The following is a 20307-nucleotide window of genomic DNA, read 5'->3' on the forward strand; positions in this document are numbered from 1 at the left end:
AATGCTGTGAAGGTGGCGAAAGGATGGGTCAATTTTGTGAGGGAAAGTAATGATTACGCAGCTAAAGTAATCAACAGGGCTGCTCCTCAGGTTGGTAGATCAGTAGGCTCGTGGAGTTGTCCGGTTGCAAGGGTTGTTAAGATTAATTGCGATGCTCATATAGGTGTTGCAACTGGGTTGGGGGTGGTGATCAGGAGCGAGCAGGGTGCCTTACTTGCTGTTGTTGTGTGTGAGGAAGGTGCTGGCTGGGGTGTTCATATAGCTAAAGCTACTGCTTGCCGATTCGGTTTATCCCTTGCGAAAAGGTTGGACTTTACTCATGTGCATCTTGAGAGTGATGCTGAGAAGGTGGTGGGTGACTAGGTGCAATCAGATCAAAGGCAGTGGGTTTCTCTCCTATATTTTTTAGTTCTTTTTTTAGTTCTTTCTCTTTATTTCATGTCCAGCGTGCGTTCTTTCTCTTTATTTTATGTCCAGCGTGCGGGTAATACTTTAGCGCACAATGTAGCTCGTTGGGACGCTAGGGGTTGTAATGAACTTGTATCGTTAGGTCCTTTCCTCAAAGCTTAATTACTTTGGCGGAAAATTGACCTCATTTAATGGAATTCACAGCTTGTAAAAAAAAAAAAAAAAACCAAAGGCTGTAAAAACTATAAATACCCTAAAATTTAATTTTATTTGGCGTAATTTTCCTCTGTGCTCAAACTCACAGAATTCACATTTGACATCTTCCACCTCTTCTTCCCAATCTCTATACAAAATCGAGATTCTAAAATTCTGATATCTAAGAATTCATCCATGGCGGAAAACCCTAGATTTTCGCGTCAAAAATTACATCAAAAAGCTTGATTTAGCTAAAATGGATAAAACCCTAGAAATCCATGTATTGGGGTTAAGCTTATTCTTGCTTGTAATCACTTGTTTATCAGCTGAATCATCGACATGTTTGACGGTATACAAGGAAGGAGGAGCTCCGGCGGTATTCAAATCCCCAAAATGCCCTAGCTGGAAGCTCTCCCATCACCAATTTCAGCCGGGGAGCTCCAAGTGCCATGTCGCCGCTTTTCAAGGTCGCCGGAGTTCGATGGAGGATCGTATTTTATGTGCCCTCGATGTTCGAATTCCGTTTCCGGGTTCGTAAGGTTTTGTTTTGTTTCATTTTCTGGATTTGATTTTCATTTTGTAGTAATTTTCTTTGATTTAGCTGGGTATTGATTCTTATTGTTATGTTGGTTATGTGATTATTGCTTGTGTATTATGTTTCCATCATGATGTTGTTTGTCTCATTTGAAATGGGGTAATAGAAAAATGGGAATTGCATAGTTGTATGAATTAGTGAACAATTGAGGTGAAGGGTGGATTGTTGGCAAAAGTCATGCTACACAACTCCCAGGATAAGATTGGTTTAGTGTATACAATAAGACATTTAAAAAATCCCGATTTTCGAAAAATTCACTTATACAGCTTTAGGCCATTTGGTATAAGGATGCTCATAAGTATCATCCTCTCATATGTTCTTATATTAATTTTTTTCAGGGTGGGCAGGGGCTGTTAAATGTTCATTACAATCTCGTGCATGTTTCTGTATTAGTTTTGGTTCCTTTACTGATTTACAAGCTATGTTGTAGGATATTTTTTTTAATCTGTTATGTTGGGGTGCCAGTTCATTTTGGTTTTAGTGATTTAAGCTCTTGTCTTCTTCAACTATTTTTAGTAGAGATCATCTTTAATCTATAAATCATTTTAGTGGCTTGTGTTGGTGACTGATGTAGAGATGAGATGTTCAAATGGAATGAATGATAAGGTTGGACCTGGGAGGGTGGAATTACTGAAGGACTTAAAACTGTGACATTGACACAACCACAGGATATGGGGATGATTTCCTTTCTCATTTTTCTACACATTGTATACCTCTCTCCTCTCTCACTCTCTCTATACAATATGCAAAGAAAAGGATGCCTTGGTATTATTATGCAATCAAATTAACTGGTTGTGAGAGAAATCAGAGAAAGAAGACTGAAAAAATAAGAATTTATTGGATGGAATCTTAACAACCATTTCTTTACATTATATCAACATAAAAAGAGGAAGGGTGCACTATTGTAATTTGGTGTGCTCAATCATATGGAGTGTGATCAATTAATCTGTCTGTCTGAAAATTGGTATTATGTACTTTGAGTCTTTGAGCATTGGGAACTTTTTCAACTGTTAAATTAAGTAATTAGTGTACATGATTCATCCTAGTGTAAGTAATTTTCATTTTGTTTCGTTCTATTTGGACGGACTTGTTTAGGCCCATCCCCCCTTGTCAAAAAAACAAAAACAAAAAAGATTCCTCCTAGGTTTTTTTTATCCCTCTGCATAGATGACTTCTGGAATTCAAGTTAGTTTGGAATTTTTGTGAGTACAGATTTATAATGAGTACCTTTGGATTTCTAATTTACATTAATATTAGAGCAGGTCCAAATGGATTTACAGAGATGGATGTGAGCATTGTGGCAGTTTTTGATGGACATAATGGCTCTGAAGCTAGTGATATGGCTTCAAAACTTTTCTTGGAGTATCTTATTCTGCACACTTATTTTCTTCTTGATGCAACATTTCCTTCCTTTTTAAAGAAATCCATGGGAAGATTGACAAACAAGGAAGTTGTGACATTTTCTTCTCAATTCTTTATGGATAGAGAATGGATTTTGCATTTTAATGATCAGCAAAGGTATTAAGTTGACTTGTTCACAATCTTCTTTATTTATGTATTTATTGTTTTATATGTCCCTCACCCCTACATCTTTTACCTCTGTAATATATTCTGGGATCTTTTTGTTCACGATGAATGGCCAATTGCCACATTTGACTAATTTGAGGATAACATGTATGAGCACCGCCAATTTTCATGTACCTACTAATATAATATAGACAATATTGTGCTTTGAAGTTAGCTAGGAATATACTGCATGCTATAGATTTTTAGGCCTTGTTCTTCCTTTGAGGTTCCTTGCACTTGGGTCAAGTTTTGAGAGTTTTTTTTTTATTCTCCCTTATGCTAGACCAGGTTTGTCACTATTTGAAGTGTGACTTAAAACATAAAGGATATTATGATTCTTGATCTTTCAATTGGGGTCCACATAATTTTAGATGATTGTCTTCTATTAACAGCCGACTATAGTTATGTTCTCAACAAAAAAGGTTATCTCAGGATTCAACAAGTCTATTTCTGCAAGTTGAACTTTCATGGAAACGGTTTTTGTAGATAGATTGTTGCCTTGTTGGTTCGCAAGCAATTATAAGAAAACTACTACCTCCGTTAAATTTTTAGTTGCAACAAAGGGGTATTATTTGTGAGACATAAAAACATTCCTTTGTTGCAACTAAAAATTAACGGAGGTAGTATATTATTCCTACCAATGTATGAAAATGTTTTATTTAAAAATAAAAGATTTCTCCATGGATGTTGGAAGTTGTACTTGCCAAATTTCTTCCTTGATTAGCAATTTCCCATGTCACATGGAAAAGTAGCTCTTGGGAAACTTGGAATTCTATGCACATTAGCAAAAAAATGAGTGGAAAATTATTTTCTTCCTTATATGAAGTTACATGTATGCTTATACTCAAACAACATTCCTCAAAATGAACAATTATAGTCCTTTTTATTTAATTATTTGCTTATTTTTTTAAAAAAATTGTCAGTTTTATAACCTTTAAGATCAAACTGAAAAATACTAACCTTGGATGAACAATTAGAATGTTCAAAGAGTATTCCTTCATAAAATAAAAAAAAAAAAAAAAAAAAAAAAAAAAAAAAAAAAAAAAAAATCATTAAAATGTTGAAAGAGTATTCTTTTCTAGTTAGTGATTGAAATATACTCCATATAAACTAAATTCTGAAATTAATAGTTGATAAAGAATTGAGAGGGTATCATCTTTTTCTCATTTGATTTGTTGGTAATCTTTTGACATATTGATAGATGCAAATTGTGTTGCCTAGCTTTAATATAGACACATAGTAGCAAAAATCTATGCCTGTACTAAGAACATAGTTGTAGCTTGTAGGTTTAAATCTTGGTCGTGTAGGTATTGTTGGTTATAAACTTGTAATTTTTTTTAAAAAGTAGAAAAGGAGGTGTTTGTGAGGTTGTTAATGTTTGTAATGTAATATGATTTTAGGCATATGTCTCAAGAAATTTTTGGAGAATCATTTCATTTGGAAATACTGAAGGAAGCATTGCTGAGAACAATCGCTGACATTGATACCACTTTTTCCAAGGCAAGTTTCAAAGTATTTTTCTGTTGAGTTGCCTTTCTAGCGTTAGATTATGTTTATGGTTGACAATCATTGAATTGAGCCGTGAAGGAGGCCATCAGATTACATCTTGATTCGGGTTCTACAGCCACAATTGTTTTGATCGTAGATGGTCAGATATTGGTTGCAAATTTAGGAGACTCGAAGGCTTTTTTGTGCTCTGAGCATTATCAGCCCCCTGCTGATGCTAAAGGTAACAGTATCTTTCCTGAGAGCACCCTTTTTCTTTGGAGATGTTCACAGAAGTGAGATAGACATTACTATCTCGTTTAACCCATTGGTCTATGATTGTATATTACGTGCAAGGGGTAATCTGCTTGCAGGCTATTATGTTTTGCATTGACCTGTGCTAAAGTTCTAGTTTGCTGGAATCATTGCAGCCACTGCTTTAAGGATATATAGGCAGAAACAACGTGACGGTGCTGTACTGCGATTTAAAGATTGTGAAATCTGTAAAATGGTGGCTTCCAAGGGACTGAAACTTTTGGTTGTGAAAGAATTGACTAGTGATCATCGGCCAGACAGGGATGATGAGAAGTCCCGAGTTGAAAATGCTGGTGGTTATGTTATTGAGTGGAGCGGAGTTCCTCGAATTAATGGGCGTCTTGCTGTGTCGAGGGCTATTGGTGATGTGCCTTTCAAAAGGTAATAAAGAAAACTGTGCTCTGTAGCACAATCCTGTCTCTTTGATGTACTCCGTGTGTGTGTGGGGGGGTGGGGGTTCACACTACTTCACTGTGACATTCAGAAGTTTCTTGTGATCAGTTTCGGTTGAGTGTGTGTTTATTTTAAATGTTCAATAATTAAAATGTTTATTTGGTTTGTTCGAGCGTGCTTTTTTTAATTTTATTTTTAAATACTTTTCTAAAAATTTGTTAAGAGGATCGTGTATTTTATTTCATTGGTTGCAGGTATGGTGTTATAGCTGCTCCAGAGATTACAGATTGGCAACTCCTGAATGACAATGATAGCTATCTCGTAGCTGCATCTGATGGTGTTTTTGAGGGGTTGGACTCAAAGGATGTTTGTGATCTTTTGTGGGAAGTGCAAAATGATGACCTATTAGGATCACAGGTTTCTCCAGCTTGTTCAGATTCTTTAGCTGACTGCATAATAAGCACAGCTTTTGAACGAGGAAGTGCAGATAATATGGCTACTGCTGTGGTTCCATTAAGATTGATGAGTTTATCTAAAACCTCTATAAATGGTAAGTATGCTATTTATTAAGGAATTTGAATTTAATCTTGAAAATGGTAGTGGTAGTGTGATTGAAAGATAGAGAATCCATGGAGATTTTTTCAGCCTTGTTGTAATTGGAAATAACTCGGTTGAAATGTTTGGGCTTGCATTTCTTGGTTCTGGAACTTTCATTTAAGTTCAATTTGTAGCAGTTTTATTTATTTATTATTTTTAAATATAGGTTTTGCATGGTTACATTTATTGTCCATTGTGCTGCACTTTCTTTGGCCAACATTTTTATCGATCCATTTGTAGCATTGATTGTCTTTACCATGCATTGTCTCTGAAAGTAACATGATTATTCTTCTTTGCTTTTGTCAATGTTTTAGCTGCAGAAATTCCCATCAGTCTTGTTCAACTGAAACATGCTTACCCTATCGTGGCAAAGTTTGACAGGTTATTGGTAAGTAATAAAAGCCAAAAAAATTTTGAACAAAGTAGTAGGGGGTTTAAGAGTGCATATTCTAAGGGAATTTGTTTGGCATTTAGTTAATAATCCTAAAAGGAATGTATAAATTTTCTTCGACTTATGGGGGCTTATGCTGACTTTGTATATCACTTTGCTGTTGTGAGTTCTGCCTTTTCTAATTTTCCTTTCTCATTCTGGTCATAATTTCCCTTCTAAACTCTTGCTAACTACTCTTGAACTGATGTCCCTGTCGGGTCCTTTCGAAAAAACTTGAATTAGTACAATTGACTATGCTCATAAATCCCTTTAATTGCTGCACTTTGGTGCTTTGTTTTCTTTTGTATGTTGCGCATTAGTGCCATGATTATACGTATAACCTCTTGTTCATTGCAAACTGAAAATTTCATTGCCCTTAGCTACCTTTCAGTTTATTGCGTACAAAGTACATATGAGTAGGTTTAGAATGTATGTAACTTGATATTTACTGTATTTTCTTTCTATTTTACTGTATTAGTACATAACATAATTTGTTAATAGGTGAATTCCAGAAATCTTCCCCAGAGACATGCTTTGACTAATTTACAGAACAATAACACAGTCAATAATCCTGATCATCTTAACATTTATATCTCAGGATGTAGGGATGGCAGCAAAGATTTCTCATTTGGTCCTGAGATATAAATGGTAAGATGAACCTACCTCTTTTTCTACTATGATTTTGACTTGGAGAAACCTTAATGCCATAGCCTGTATGCATTAATGTTCTAGGTACCAAGTAATCCTTTTAATTCTACCGTTCCCCAGAAAGATAAAAGCATATTTGGCTATGTGCTTTATTAAGTATTTGTTTTAGTTTTTTTTTTTCTGAAGCCCGTTCTTTATGTCATTAAATTAATAGAGGCCATTAAAATTTTTAGTATTAAGTTATGCTGGGTTCCCATTTGACCATGTCTATGGGCCAAAATTTTCTTGTAAAGTTTTGATAGTCATTTTTGCTTCAGGTGCAAAACAAGCAAGGTAATTTTGGCTGTTACTATTTGTATGAGAATCTTAAGGAATATGAGGAGGATACTTTTAGTCATCCAGAGGATGAAATATCTGAAGATCTTTATGACATCCCTCATGCTCTCCCTGGGCGCCTTGATCATACCTGTGGTGAGTGGAGCTGTCCCCTGGTTTTGAGTTTGTATAATATATATCTTTTTATTGAACAAAATGTGCTCTCTTTCCTCTCAATATTTTTTTCTTTTATCATTATTAAGGTAGGACGGAAAAATGGTGATTGGTGTGGAAAGTTCATCCCTTTTACATTCAATCAAGTAGTTATTATTTTCAGCTACGGATTGTAGTGTCTTTTTCAAGTTTTACAGTGTGACAGTATGCGAAGTATGACTATAAGACTGTTTACCTTTGGAATTAGGAGAATCTGCGAAGCTAAATGTGGAGAATGACTTTTGCTTTCATTCTGGGATGATCTCTGATGGTAGTAATGATGATAGCCGATATCCTGAAGATCTTTCCAGTTTCCTTTCCCTGCTTGAATCAATCCCTTTTCAGCATGCTGAATCTAGTTTTGGGTCATTTGAGGAAGCTAAACCTGAAATGAGGTATAAACTCTATTTTCTTTGCCCCAACTCTTTGCAGTACTATAGTATTTAGGAATCTATGTATCTTTTGATTTTTGAGGCCTGTTTTAAATTTTCCTTTAAGCTTACAGATTTTGAAAATGAAATCAAAGACGAAGAAGGTTTACTAGTTTTTTCTTCTTCAATTTTCTTTTTATTGTTCCTGTTTTTCTAATTATGAGTTCATGATGCTGATCTCTGGTTCTTCCTCACATGGCATTAAACTATATTTTATTTTTCAATGAATAGGTATATCCTAAGGAAAAGGTTTGGCCAGGGAGCATATGGTGAGGTTTGGTTGGCTTTTCAGTGGAATTGTTCTCAAGGAGAAAATGCCCGGAATTGGAATCAGAATAACAGAACTTTTTCCAGACACCATCTTAATATGGAGTCATGCAATGAAAATTCAGAAAACTCCTCATCACGTTATGATTGTCCTAGTGGGTCCTCTGATAATAACTTGTTCATTTTGAAGCGCATAATGGTAGGTCTGAGTAGTGAGTACTTGTGATTTATTTCTATATCCTCCATTTGGTGGTCAATTTTCCTGCATGTTGCTAAGTTACCATTATCATTCTGCTCTTTTGACTTCAGCTTATTAGTCATGCTGTTATTTTCTGTTGTCATTCATTGAAAAAATTTCTTCTATGCGATATGCCTGGTAAGCTGCATTAAAGTACATTTGTTTGTGTTTAGGGAATATAATTTTGCTTTTTGTGTGGAAGCCTATATTATGTGTGCATTTGAGTTAAGCAAAGGGTTATCGTCATGTTACTCATGTACCTTAAATGAATTGTCAGCTATCATTTTGATTAGTGCTGTGTAGTCGCGTCATTTAAAAGATGCGGAGATTTATCAACTTAAAAGCAAGTATTTAGTTTCTTTTTATTATGAACAGGTGGAGAGAGGATCTTCTGTTTACCTAAGTGGGTTGCGGGAGAAGTATTTTGGTGAAATATTCTTAAATGCTTCAACATCTCTTGGAGGGTTTCTACCATCTACAATGTCAAGCTTATTATTTAGAAAACTTGGAGCCAATTTTTATGGTCCTTTTGGAACAGATGAAAATCATAGAATTGTTATTCAGGAGAATGAGGACTTTGAGAATCCTGGAGATAGGTTTATGCATGGAAATGGAACTTGGACAGTGGTTTATGAAGAAGGCCTTGATCATATTGCAAGATATGTGGAATCTTTCGAGTCTCGTTCTAATGAAATATGGCTTGTTTTTAGGCATGAAGGCATTTCTTTGTCAAAGCTTATGTACACAACTGGAGATGTCGATGAAATCCCATCAGAAAGAGCTGGACATGCTCAGGTATTGCGCCCGTCAAAATGGTGGCATTGGCTTAAGACAACAAAAGCAGGACATGAGGAAATGCGCAGTGTTATCAAGCAATTGGTGCGTGCTTGTAAAGGTTTTAAATGCAACGTTGTTATTTGAGTTGTTTTATTCAGTTATCTTGTTCAGGTGCAACTTATGACTTGTGTTTTTAATGTTAAATCTTAAATGAAGAATGAATAGGAGCATGCTTATGCTAGAAAGTTGTCTTATATATTCAGAATGCTTGTCTTGGCCAATATGTGAGTCCGTCCCAGCAATTGGAGTTCCATGTTTCAATATAGCTCCGTACATTTGTAGAACTCCTTTATTATTTATTTATTTTGGATCTTAGGACTAGAACCTTACCAAGTTCTTTTTTTTTTTTGTTTTTTTCTTTCTTTTCTTTTATTTATTTATTATTTTTTTTTTAAAAAAATATTTTAACTTCTGTATGCTTGTTATTGTTACGTGCATTTGAGTTCTTACTTGGATTTCCTGAGATAATTTATTTTCTTTGTCTCAGTTGGTGGCACTTAAGTCTTGTCATGATCGTAATATTACCCACAGAGATATTAAACCTGGTGAGGATCTTGATACCCTGTCTGTTACTATTCATCCTGAAATGGTGATGCATAATCTCCTTCATGTTATTTCTGCTTAATTAAATAATAAGAAAATTAGAAGGATTTGTAAAACATATTAATAGTTGTTTATAGGCTATCAATCATTTAAGAGATAATTGTGGCATGTTAGGGTCTCACGAATTGTATGTAGGTTGTTTTTTTTTTCCTTCATGTGCTTAAGGTTCTATTCAGGTGGGTTATCCCTGCAATAATACGGAAGAAAACTTGCTGTATCTTTTATGGATCTCTTCCTATGGACCTTATGAGTAAACTATGTGATCGGTCACTAATCAATCATCCTTGTCAAAGCTATATCTCATAATCGTGGATTACCAGGGCTCATAAGTTTTATTGTCTGGTTTCAATCAAATTAGTAAGTTCAGAGAAGGGAATACAGGGTGAAATCAAGAAGATTTAATGTTGGAATTATATGACTGGCCTCTCTTTATTTTTCCTGTTATTTCTTTCTATTTTCAAATTGATGCACTGTGAGAATTGTTTCCTTTTTTTGGTACCTTGTATATATATAATTATTTTTTTAAAAACTTATATTGTGGGTCTTTCCTCTAAAATCTTCTATTGCTTCCATATTTCATTAGTTTGTTAAAATTTAATAGTGGATCAAGAGAAAGCAACCTTGCATATCAAAATTTTCGCTCACACATTGGGTATCTCCTTTTGATTTCTGACCATACAATTAATTTTGACTCTTAAATTTAAATTGGATTCCTGGTTCTTGGATAATGATTTGAGAATTTGTTTCTACAGAGAACATGGTAATATGCGTTGAAGATCAGGATACAGGGGAATGTGTTAAGGGAAAATCAATTGGAGATCTAAAAGTTGCAGGAAAAATGTATTCACTCCTTTCACAGTATTTTTTTTTTTTTTAAATTTAATTTTATTAATGGTTTCTATACATGAAAGTGGATATTTTAGACTCCAATATTTCCTCAATTGTGCCGCCTTTGGTGAATGTTGGTCTGTCAGGCGTATTATTGACTTCGGTAGTGCAATCGATGACTTCACCATGAGGCGTTTATATGGATTTAAAGGCCCATCTAGGTACTTTCCAAACTTGAGACCTTTGCATTTCCTTTAGATGTCTTTCATTTATTGTAATCAGAATTGTTGTTCACAGCTACAGTTCATGTCTGGTTTATTCATACTGTTATCAGATCATGTATGATGTGATGAAGTGTTAAAGCTCATAGGTTATATGTAATTCTGTTTATGCTTTCTCCCCTTCCTAGTTAGGATCATATTAAGATTTCTTTGAGACTAGATAAAATCTGTTTCTCAGCCTAAATATAGTTGTTTTTGTTGGTGCTACTAAGTTTAATTGGTAGTCTTTAGAGGATGGTCCCCAAGACCTGCGATTAGATATTGTTTACATTTCTGCCCTTTATGAAACCTCTTAAACCAAAAGGGAAAAAAAAAGGTTGCTAGAGCTAGAGCATATAGGAAATATGATACAGATTTCCAGAATCCAGATAGGGCTGTTAAGATGTTCATATGAAAACATATTACTACATCATTTGAGTTGCTTTAATATGAATTTGATATATATATATTTTTCAGTTATCTCAGAGGCAGGTTCTATCCTTGCTGACTGCATTTATATCACATGTGGACTGCAAATCTTCATTTGTCCTCTATCTGATTCTGCTGTAATTATTATTATATTGTTTTTGATCCCTCAATCACTAGTCATTGCGAAAGGAGAAAGACAGAAAGAAGACACAAGTCTAATTATGATCTGTCATTTCAAACAATGATTAAAAGTGTTGAACTATGTATTATCTTCAAAGAGGGAAATTAAAATAAAGTATTATTTTCATCCATATTCTATCAATCCTATATTTGAAGGTTTTTATGACTGAGAATTTGTAGTCAGAAATATACTGTTCTATTGTAGTTTCTACTGTTATGGGTTACATAATTTCCCTTTTTTTTATTTATTTATTTATTTTTTTTTTTTTTTTTTATAATTACAGAGCTGAACAGACATTTGAGTACACTCCCCGGAAGCTTTATTGAATACAAGTTGGTTTCAGGGACCTACAAGCAGAACTCTCAAGTATGCAATTCCAATTAGCTGAAAAGTTTAATTTCATGAAGCATTTTTATTTATTTATTTATTTATACTTAAATGTCCATGTCTTTATGTTAGCTACAACACTCAATATTGGAACAACCCAATAATGAAGCACATAAAAATGCCTTGTTTTCCAGATACATCTGTTCTAAGTTCCTTTTTTTGGTAGGTATGATATGTGGAGTGTTGGAGTTGTATTCTTGGAGATGGTATTGGGATCAACAGATGTTTTCCAGATTAGCTCTTTATCCCATGCCCTTCTAGATAAGCTTCTTGAAGGTTGGAATGAAGACTTGAAGGAGCTTGCTTATAGGTGAGATCTGTCGTAATGTTGTATGTTCATAAATAATCTACCTACTTCACTGAATTGATTCTTTGCTGTTGACACTACAAGTGATTGAAGTGACGAATCTTTAGCATTATTGCATGGAAGGAGTTCATGTTGTCCCATGGAAGGAGTTCCTGTTGTCCTGCTAGCCTTGCTTAAAAAGATGTTTGCCTTTTTCTTGCTCACCTATAACTGTGTCAGATGCTTTATGGGTGTTTTGCTCAGTGAAAAACTAAAATATTTTCAAATGTGAATAATTTATGCAGGAGATAGTTATATCTTCTGTGGTCAGCTGTTGCTCATGGAAATTCTGAGAATTTTCTTTTCTTATTGAAATGCTGCATGCTACTGTGTTAATCAACTTATCATTATGATGTCAAAGATTGTTTTAACATACACTTGATAAACTGGGGTTTAAATTTGAAATTGTAGTTTGAGCATCTTACTACTATGACATCTTTGCCTTAGTTGAATGATCGCTGGCAATGAAGCATTTGAAATTCTGCTTCAGTATCTATCTCCTCAATTGAGATGTAGCTACACAAATATGGCTTATGGACTCATGGTGTTGAATGATGCTAATATGTTGTTAAATGAATAATCATGTACATGACAGTACTATTGAGAAACTAAGGCTTTTATTGCTGATAAGATGCTACTTTTTTTCTCACTTTGGTCAGGCTTAGGTCCTTCATGGAAATGTGCATATTAGTCCCTGGCCATTCCAGTACACGTCATCCTGGCAAGGGTCCACAAGACCAGGTGAATATCTTATATGTAGAATCTGTTTTAGGTTAACCTTGAACTTTATTCCAACTTTCCCTTATTCTGTATTGATCAAGATAGTCATGTCACGTATTAAATGCCTGTTTACTCCGAGTTTAAACCAGATTGCCCCTGCTTTTTAATTGATTTTATTTGATCCACTAATTATTTAATGTTTTACTTCATATCATAATTTGGGTAGGTCTTGATTTATTTTTGTGTGACTACTTGCACTCACATAGTGGTTGTGATTATCACAATCAGTGATTGTGCTTCCACCTGCCATCTCCAAAGTCCCAACCATAATGTTGGGTGTTTGGCTCTCATTTTCCCAACTTAGATATTGGGTGGGATTCATTGTCACCCTGCCGGGTTTGCTTTCCCAGCCTTTAAGTTATTTGGTCTTCCTGTGAATTGAGCCCCTCACCCCCTTTCCCCCACAAAAGAGCTCTCTAGGGCTGGTCCTCTAGAAGGGGAAAAAAGAAGGCAGTGCTTGTGCTTGGCATATAGAGATAACATGATCTACAGAAACAGAACTATTTGCTTTACTGTTAATACTATTCTATGTGGTTGACTGTATTCCAATTCATTCAAATGTGCTGGTTAATATACTAAATGTATATCTGCAGGCTAAAGCTTCACCAGCTTCATGGAAATGTTCTGAAGAATTCTTCTCGAATCTTATAAAAAGTAGAGACCCTCTTAATATAGGGTTAGTTACCATTACTCTTAATTATTTGGTTGAAATTACATCATACTGGTCAGGTTATAGATACTCTTGAACCTAATTCACATTGTTATCAGGTTTCCAAATGTCTGGGCCATGCGTCTAGTACGACAGCTTTTACGTTGGGATCCGGTAAAGTTTCTGTATATTTTATTTTTTTATTTTTTTTCCTAATTATTATCTGGTGAAGTGGTTTTCATCTGCTCAACTGCTGGGGATCTCACTTGACTTTGTGGACAACCATTTTCTAACAAATATATTAATGTCCATTCTCTCCAAATAATGCTTCATTTTTCATCTTCAAAATGTCAAAAAATCTCTTTTCCATTCTTATACGAAGTAAAATACCTATGTTTAGTAACCAAATCAGCTTTGGATGGAATTGAGCTTGTTGGCTAATGGCTATAATGGGTTGTGAGAATATTTTGATGCTAGTAACTAAAAAGAGTGCATAAAAGGCAGCATTGACGCACGTTTCTGCGACTAGGTTGGATGGTTTAACTTCTGCTTTGTGTTTTATAGATGTTTTATTCTCGTGTTATGTGTACAGGATGATCGACTGACTGTGGATGATGCTCTGCAGCATCCTTATTTCCAATCACCTCCCAGCTGATCATTGAAAGTTTGGAACTATAAGTGCATTCTTTCGTGAAAAAGAATAGTTAGCGACAGGGGTCAGCACATAACAATAAATGATGGGGCAGAGGAAAGGAGTGAATGTTGTTGCAGATGCTTATTCATGGTTTATATAAACCAGGCCCTTCAGGATGAGCTGAATGTGACGAAAGACAGAAATGCTTGGTGTTTTTTCTGAGGGAGTTTCTAGAACATTTTACTTTGAGACCAAGAATCAGAATAGTTAATTCTCTGTAAAAGTTGCAAAAAGATTATGAAACCCTGAAGATATAATCTACTCAATGTTCAGAAACACACAAGAAGAGAAAACCGGTACTAATTTTCCCATCGAGACGATGCCAACAAGGAAGTGGCAAGGAAAGACTTGCCTACACCTATTTTGTGACGTTTTTTTTCACCTTTGTACGCAAGTCATCCGTGCACATGTTGTATTAGTAACTATACGTGCTTACTGAATTATCGAAACAGAAGTATTTCATTTCATTATTGAAAAGCAGGGTTGTAAATATGTAGCAGGATTAAAATTTTGACAGATTTTAGTGCAAAGCTGATGTATTTGGAGATTTCATTTCAATATCTAATATACCTTTTACTTTACTTATATTTCCATCGCTTTTTTATTTTTCTTGAAAATCCTAACCAGAATTAGAATGCAGAAAAAGAAAGTTCGATAAAGAAATATCAACAAGATGCTTGAAACAGGAGGCTTGAGTAATCATGCAGGCAGTCAGTGATGTGAATTGAGTCCCCTTTCTTATAACTATTTTTATTGCTTTATTTAGGTACTCTCTTGGTTTTACCTTACTCTTAAAGTAGGGGTTTTACAAGTGAGTTTTTAATAATGTTTTTATTATTTTCTTCATAGTAGTTATGGGGCCTTGGGCTTCCAAAGTTGTGTTAATTAATTAGTGGGTTCTCTTGGTTCATTAATTAATTATTAGGGCTTATTATTTAGTTTGCTTGCAGGGCAAGTAGGATAGATTTGCTTTTCCTATATATACTAGTTGTATGTCAATTATATTATTTGAGGAGGACGTTTATGAATTAAAAGTTGAGATTATTGAGCTTTTACTTGAAGAGAACTTTGTTAAGGTTCAAACTAGTTGTTAACTAGGGTTTTGGAATCGTTGCTCCTAAGATCAAACTTAAAAGTTGCATCAATCAGACAGGAGATTTAAGAGGGAATAAACCAAAAACCAAGTGATGAACAAATAAATAGAATAAAGGTGTTTCGAACCTACTTGTTTCTGATCTGTCTACTCAATTGCCAAAAATGTGCTCTACTCGGATCTATGTCTTCAGTTTTTGGTTTTTAGACTTCAAAGAATGCACAATAATAAATACTGTAGATTAGTATCTACATTATTTGGTCACTGTTCTAAAAAACAATTGGCTAAGATACTAAACAAACCAGTATTAGTGTATGATTTAAACTGACCTCGGTACAATGAATTTCTCAGTTAATTTCAAGTAATCACATTATTTAGGGGAATTAGAACAACAGACAAGTAATCTGTGCTGCCTTTCTCATATGCCTTATTCACAATGCATTCGGCCCATGATGAGGATTGACAATTAGATGATCTCGAATAATTTTGGTTTTCATCCTGAGAATATGCTTCGTGCAAAAGTCTGCAAACCTCTTGTGTGTTCAATCCCTCGAAGATGCCATCAGATGCAACCACCAGAAAGACTGCACTTGCATCCAAATGGTACCATTTAACCTCTGGTTCTGCTATCACCCCATATCTGAAAAAGAGAACAATATAAATAACCATTTTTATTATGTTACTTTCTGGTATGAGGGATATAATATAACCATTAATGCATCTCACAATTAGATAACAAATCATAATATACAGAAATTAAATCTATCATACACTTGAAGAAGTGAATATCAGCTTGCTTGTTAAAGTTTTTTAAGGGGTTGTACCGGAAACTAGGGTTCCCAACTTGTCTACATTTACTTCCCTTTTGTGCATAGTAACGATATTCACTTACAAAAACAAAAGAGCATACTTGCAGCAGAGTTCTGAAACTCTGAGAGAAAGGTTTTTAATAGTTTAGACAAGGGACACAATGAATCTAAGGTTGGCTTCACTCAAGGCATAACTACTGAAAGCAAGTGTGTTGAACATAATTACCTTTTTAAGTACACATCACCAATGGATCGTGATACAGCAAGGATACCATTAACTCTAGGCACTCCCAATAGAGACACAAACCCTCCAGCAGCTGTAACACGGGCCATTTCGTCATCTCTATCAGGATGATGATCGGCTGTTAGTTCTATGACTTGGAAGCTGGTCATGGAGGTACCTATAACAGTTCAAATACATAAATCATAATCTAAAATTTCTGAACCAGCAGCAATATAAATTAAGCAGTCCAGCAATGTTGAAATCATTGAAACCAAATAGCCAATTACTTTTGTTGTTGGTAACATCACAGGTTTGTATCATCTCTAAGCATAAAAATGCCTTTGAATCACCAACATTTGCAATCAGCAGCTCATTATCCACAAGAATAGCTATGGTGGCTGTTGTTCCTGATAGCAAATGTTTTCTTAAGGCCACCTGCATTTTTGGACGAACAATCAATCAATCAATCAAAGCCTTAATCCCCATTTTTGGATGAACAATGAAATTAATTTTACACTCGGAAGCTTTCATAAAGTTTAATCCGGTTTTAGATGAAGATAGTAGAACAAACTTCAGAAAATGTTAAATCAATGTTGTGAACTGCCAGGAGAACTGCTTCCTGTATAATTTCCATTGTCTTTGATTCATTCATACGCCTGAAATGTAATACAAATTGATTGCTTCAATGTGATGTTCAAAGTCATTATGTACCCTAAATCAAAGTTAAAATGCAACAGAGTTCAAGATTTCAGCATATAGGCGCTATTGGACAACCACATCCACAACAAAACAACAGTCAAAAAAAAAAAATTTAGAAATTACTTCAGGTAAGGTCAATAATATCTACTAGATTAAGATAAACTCATATCAGGAAAATTAAGTTCAGACTAGGGTCAGTGTTCATACGAACGATGCCTAAATTTTATTTTAAAAAATTAGAAAAAAAAACAGATTAAAAAGTGTAATCAGTAAACAAATAAAACAAGCCAACAAGTTAAAATCCAAAGCGTCCCCTGATCTGACATCCTAGATATATTGACATGAACCTTCTAAGACGAGTCTCCAAAGAGTTGAACTCTGTATCCAATGGGAAAGCCATATGGTGACCGTCTTCAAAGAGCTCCATTTCTTTCTGACTTAAAAAACTAATGTGAAGTTGAATATAGTAAGGAAGGAGTTGAACAGCTAATTCACTGGCTTCTTTTCCACCATGACCATCAAACACTGCCGCTACACCAATCTTCACATTTTCTTGACCTAAGTTACCTGCGTCAAAGTTGAATCTTATGATTTCTCCTCTATTTGCTTTCTTCTGTTTTTAGTCCTATCACCAACAGAAACTTTGTATAATTTTTTAGGTTCAAGGTGATCAAACTGAGCATCATCATAAATCATGCTGATTTCCATATCATAATAGGAAACAAAATGGTTAACATCTTTTAATGCATCAGCTCACACCCATCAGCCCCATGACAATTCCCCGTGATAATAAAGAAGGAAAGTACAACATTCTGTCTCGAGCAAAGCAAGGAAAGTTGGAAGGCATTACATGGTTATGCATAGCTTTATACGAAGTATATATTTCACAATTGGTATCCTGTTGAAAATTTAAGAATAAATCATGCATCATTTGGTATTGTTTATTAGAGCAGAAATAATGATTTTTAGGTATCTATTACGCAGTTTAACTAAAAAATATTTCGTATCAACTATGCACCGTATTCACAAGACATACCAGAGTATTGGTAAAAAGAAATACAAATGCAAGGGAGGTCAACAAAGAAGAGGCAAACAATGAGCAATTACCAAGAAGATCAATCTGCATATCGAGATCACAAAAAACACGATCCTCTTGGTACTTCCTTCGCCCCTTTAGTGAAGAACACTGGCATTTAGTTGTATGATTCGGGTTCTTAGGATGAACATACTCAAAGGAACATTCTGAAGATTGAAGAACAGCTGGAGCACCACCTTCATTGTAAAGTCTCATACAAGAGTGAGACCTTCCATGGCATCCTACTATAATGTTAAAGAGAACTCCGACCAAAATGCACTCAATCTTGAAATTCTCCATTAACAATAACACAGTGAAGCTACCTGCAAATATTCAGGTTCGCTATTATTCTTACAAAGAACAGCATGGGACACATTTTCTTTTGATCTATTATTAATAAAAGGCATCAGACTAATTAAACCCCAATATTTTTGTGATTAAACAAGAAATCAATATAACAAAGGTGGCGAAAAACACACACTGATTCTAACACGAAGGAACGAATTTATCACTACACAATACTACTAAAATTCAAGTAATAACACCACACAAGTCCGAAACTCTCAAAATTGGCTGTGCAGACATACACCACAGAGAAGAAATAAACTCTTAATTTATACCGGTCAGTTCTATTCGACTTATTTTGTTTGAACTTAATTTGTATGAATTAAGTGAAAGTAAGTCGAACTGAACAAGGCCTAACATTATATCCTACCTGAACCCTATACCAACCAGGACCATGAAACTATAAAAACCTTCCAAGAACCATCCACTAACATTCAATTAAGTAAAATAGTAAATTATCTTTCTAAGTCTCCTACATGAACCCCCCCACCACCAAAAAAACCAAAAAAAAAAAAAAAAAAAAAAAAAAAAAAAAACGAATTTTCCAAGATTCAATCTTAATAACAATGGATGATGCCCAGATAAGCAGTAATCCTATTAGTCTATTTCACATAAATAGGGCCAAAGTTTAGCTGATCAATCTCACTATCTCAATGATTTTCATACAGAAATGTGAGTCTCAACATAATAATCTATACATGAAAAGTTATATGAATGGATTTAGGATTCCACAGTTCATAGAAAATTGAAGAGCAGATGAGCAAGGAATCATAATTAGATAGGAAAGGAGTTAGCTTTTGAAGACATACCCCAATTTCACACTTCTTTTTCATGATAAAATCCTCCGGAACCTTGGAGATACGATCACACGACTTGAGAGGAAAAATTAAAACTACCCCTTCTCCAAATTCTGGAATATTGGTTGTTCTAGTATTCTGTATTCGTATCTGTATACAAATATACAATCTATTATGTCGTGCCAGGTTCATGTTTCTTCGTGTCAAATTCAGGTATAGTTATTGTGTCGACTAAGGAGCTTTACTACTCTATAATGTTCTACTCCGTACCATAATTATATCAAATGAAAATTCACTATAGTGATTGCACATTTTGATGACTACCATCATTTATCAATAGATTTGCCCTTTGCCCCCCTCTATTCGAAAACACGTCAATTTGCTAATTTTGTAACGCAATTATAAACTTTTTCAAGGGGAAAGATGATCCAATTCCATTGTCAACTAGACATACATAGGTGTAACAAGGTCTATTCCGATGTTAGGGCAACTAAGATCAACGTTTTTTTTTGTGAGACTAAGATTGACATTAATGCAAGTACAGGAGTTGTCCCTAACAATGCTGGTTAAAAGCAAAGGCTAAATCATTTTTTAAGCAATTTTCTAAGGGGAGCATTTATGTAAACTTTGAAGTCTCATTGGATCACTAAATAACTACTATGGAAATTGTAAACATTAAACTCGAGAATGATTTGTATGGAAAAGGGCCTTAACCTTGCTTAGGAACACATTTTAGGCTTGTAAAATATGTCATCTTGGTACATTGTGTGAAATATGTAAATCATTGTAGTAAATCGATTTTGAAGAGTATATGATTCATATTCATAATATATTTCTTATTGGAAAATCAGAGTTTCTTTATGGATTGTGTAATAATTGTTAGACTTGAGATTTTTTGTCGTAGGCCATAATTTTGGACATCAATGCGAATGATCATCATGAAAAAAGGATCGTAAAACGTATTTTAAACCTTATTACAACCAAATATATCGCGTTATATACATATAGGTAATCTTTGTACCTATACAAATATCTCCGCCAAGGCAATATTAACCACAATCAGTCTTGTGACCGGCAATTGGCATGCATGCCACGAACAAGGTCATAGACATGCTCACAATCACTCTGATCAGGCAAAAGAAACTACATTCAGCTCTAAGGCACAATCTAGGGCGA

The 20307-nt window shown here is 34.7% G+C and overlaps 1 protein-coding gene and 1 pseudogene across 1 annotated transcript; one reads left to right on the top strand and one right to left on the bottom strand.

The window, feature by feature from the left end:
- Window positions 1-114: 114 nt before the first annotated feature.
- Window positions 115-14677, top strand: LOC110734447 (annotated as a pseudogene).
- Window positions 14678-15432: 755 nt separating this feature from the next.
- On the bottom strand, window positions 15433-19456 carry LOC110734448 (probable protein phosphatase 2C 51). The gene is made up of 7 exons (XM_021914603.1): window positions 19144-19456; window positions 18022-18312; window positions 17262-17481; window positions 16787-16871; window positions 16503-16650; window positions 16219-16393; window positions 15433-15823 (listed from the first exon to the last, which is right to left on the bottom strand). The coding sequence occupies exons 2-7, from the start codon at window positions 18287-18289 to the stop codon at window positions 15541-15543; spliced, it is 1179 nt and encodes a 392-aa protein (XP_021770295.1). The 5' UTR covers window positions 18290-18312; window positions 19144-19456; the 3' UTR covers window positions 15433-15540.
- Window positions 19457-20307: the final 851 nt, after the last annotated feature.

Source organism: Chenopodium quinoa, unplaced genomic scaffold, assembly GCF_001683475.1.
Source record: "Chenopodium quinoa cultivar QQ74 unplaced genomic scaffold, ASM168347v1, whole genome shotgun sequence".
Lineage (NCBI taxonomy): Eukaryota > Viridiplantae > Streptophyta > Magnoliopsida > Caryophyllales > Amaranthaceae > Chenopodium > Chenopodium quinoa.

Bases quoted from the DNA above. Each gene is read 5' to 3' on its own strand.
- LOC110734448 (XM_021914603.1), bottom strand. From the start codon at position 18,289: ATGGAGAATTTCAAGATTGAGTGCATTTTGGTCGGAGTTCTCTTTAAC. The intron at 16,651-16,786 runs GTTTGTTCTACT...CCAAAAATGCAG, and splicing joins TTGATTTAACATTTTCTGAA to GTGGCCTTAAGAAAACATTT. The intron at 15,824-16,218 runs GTAATTATGTTC...TCTCTTTTTCAG, and splicing joins GGTGATGTGTACTTAAAAAG to ATATGGGGTGATAGCAGAAC.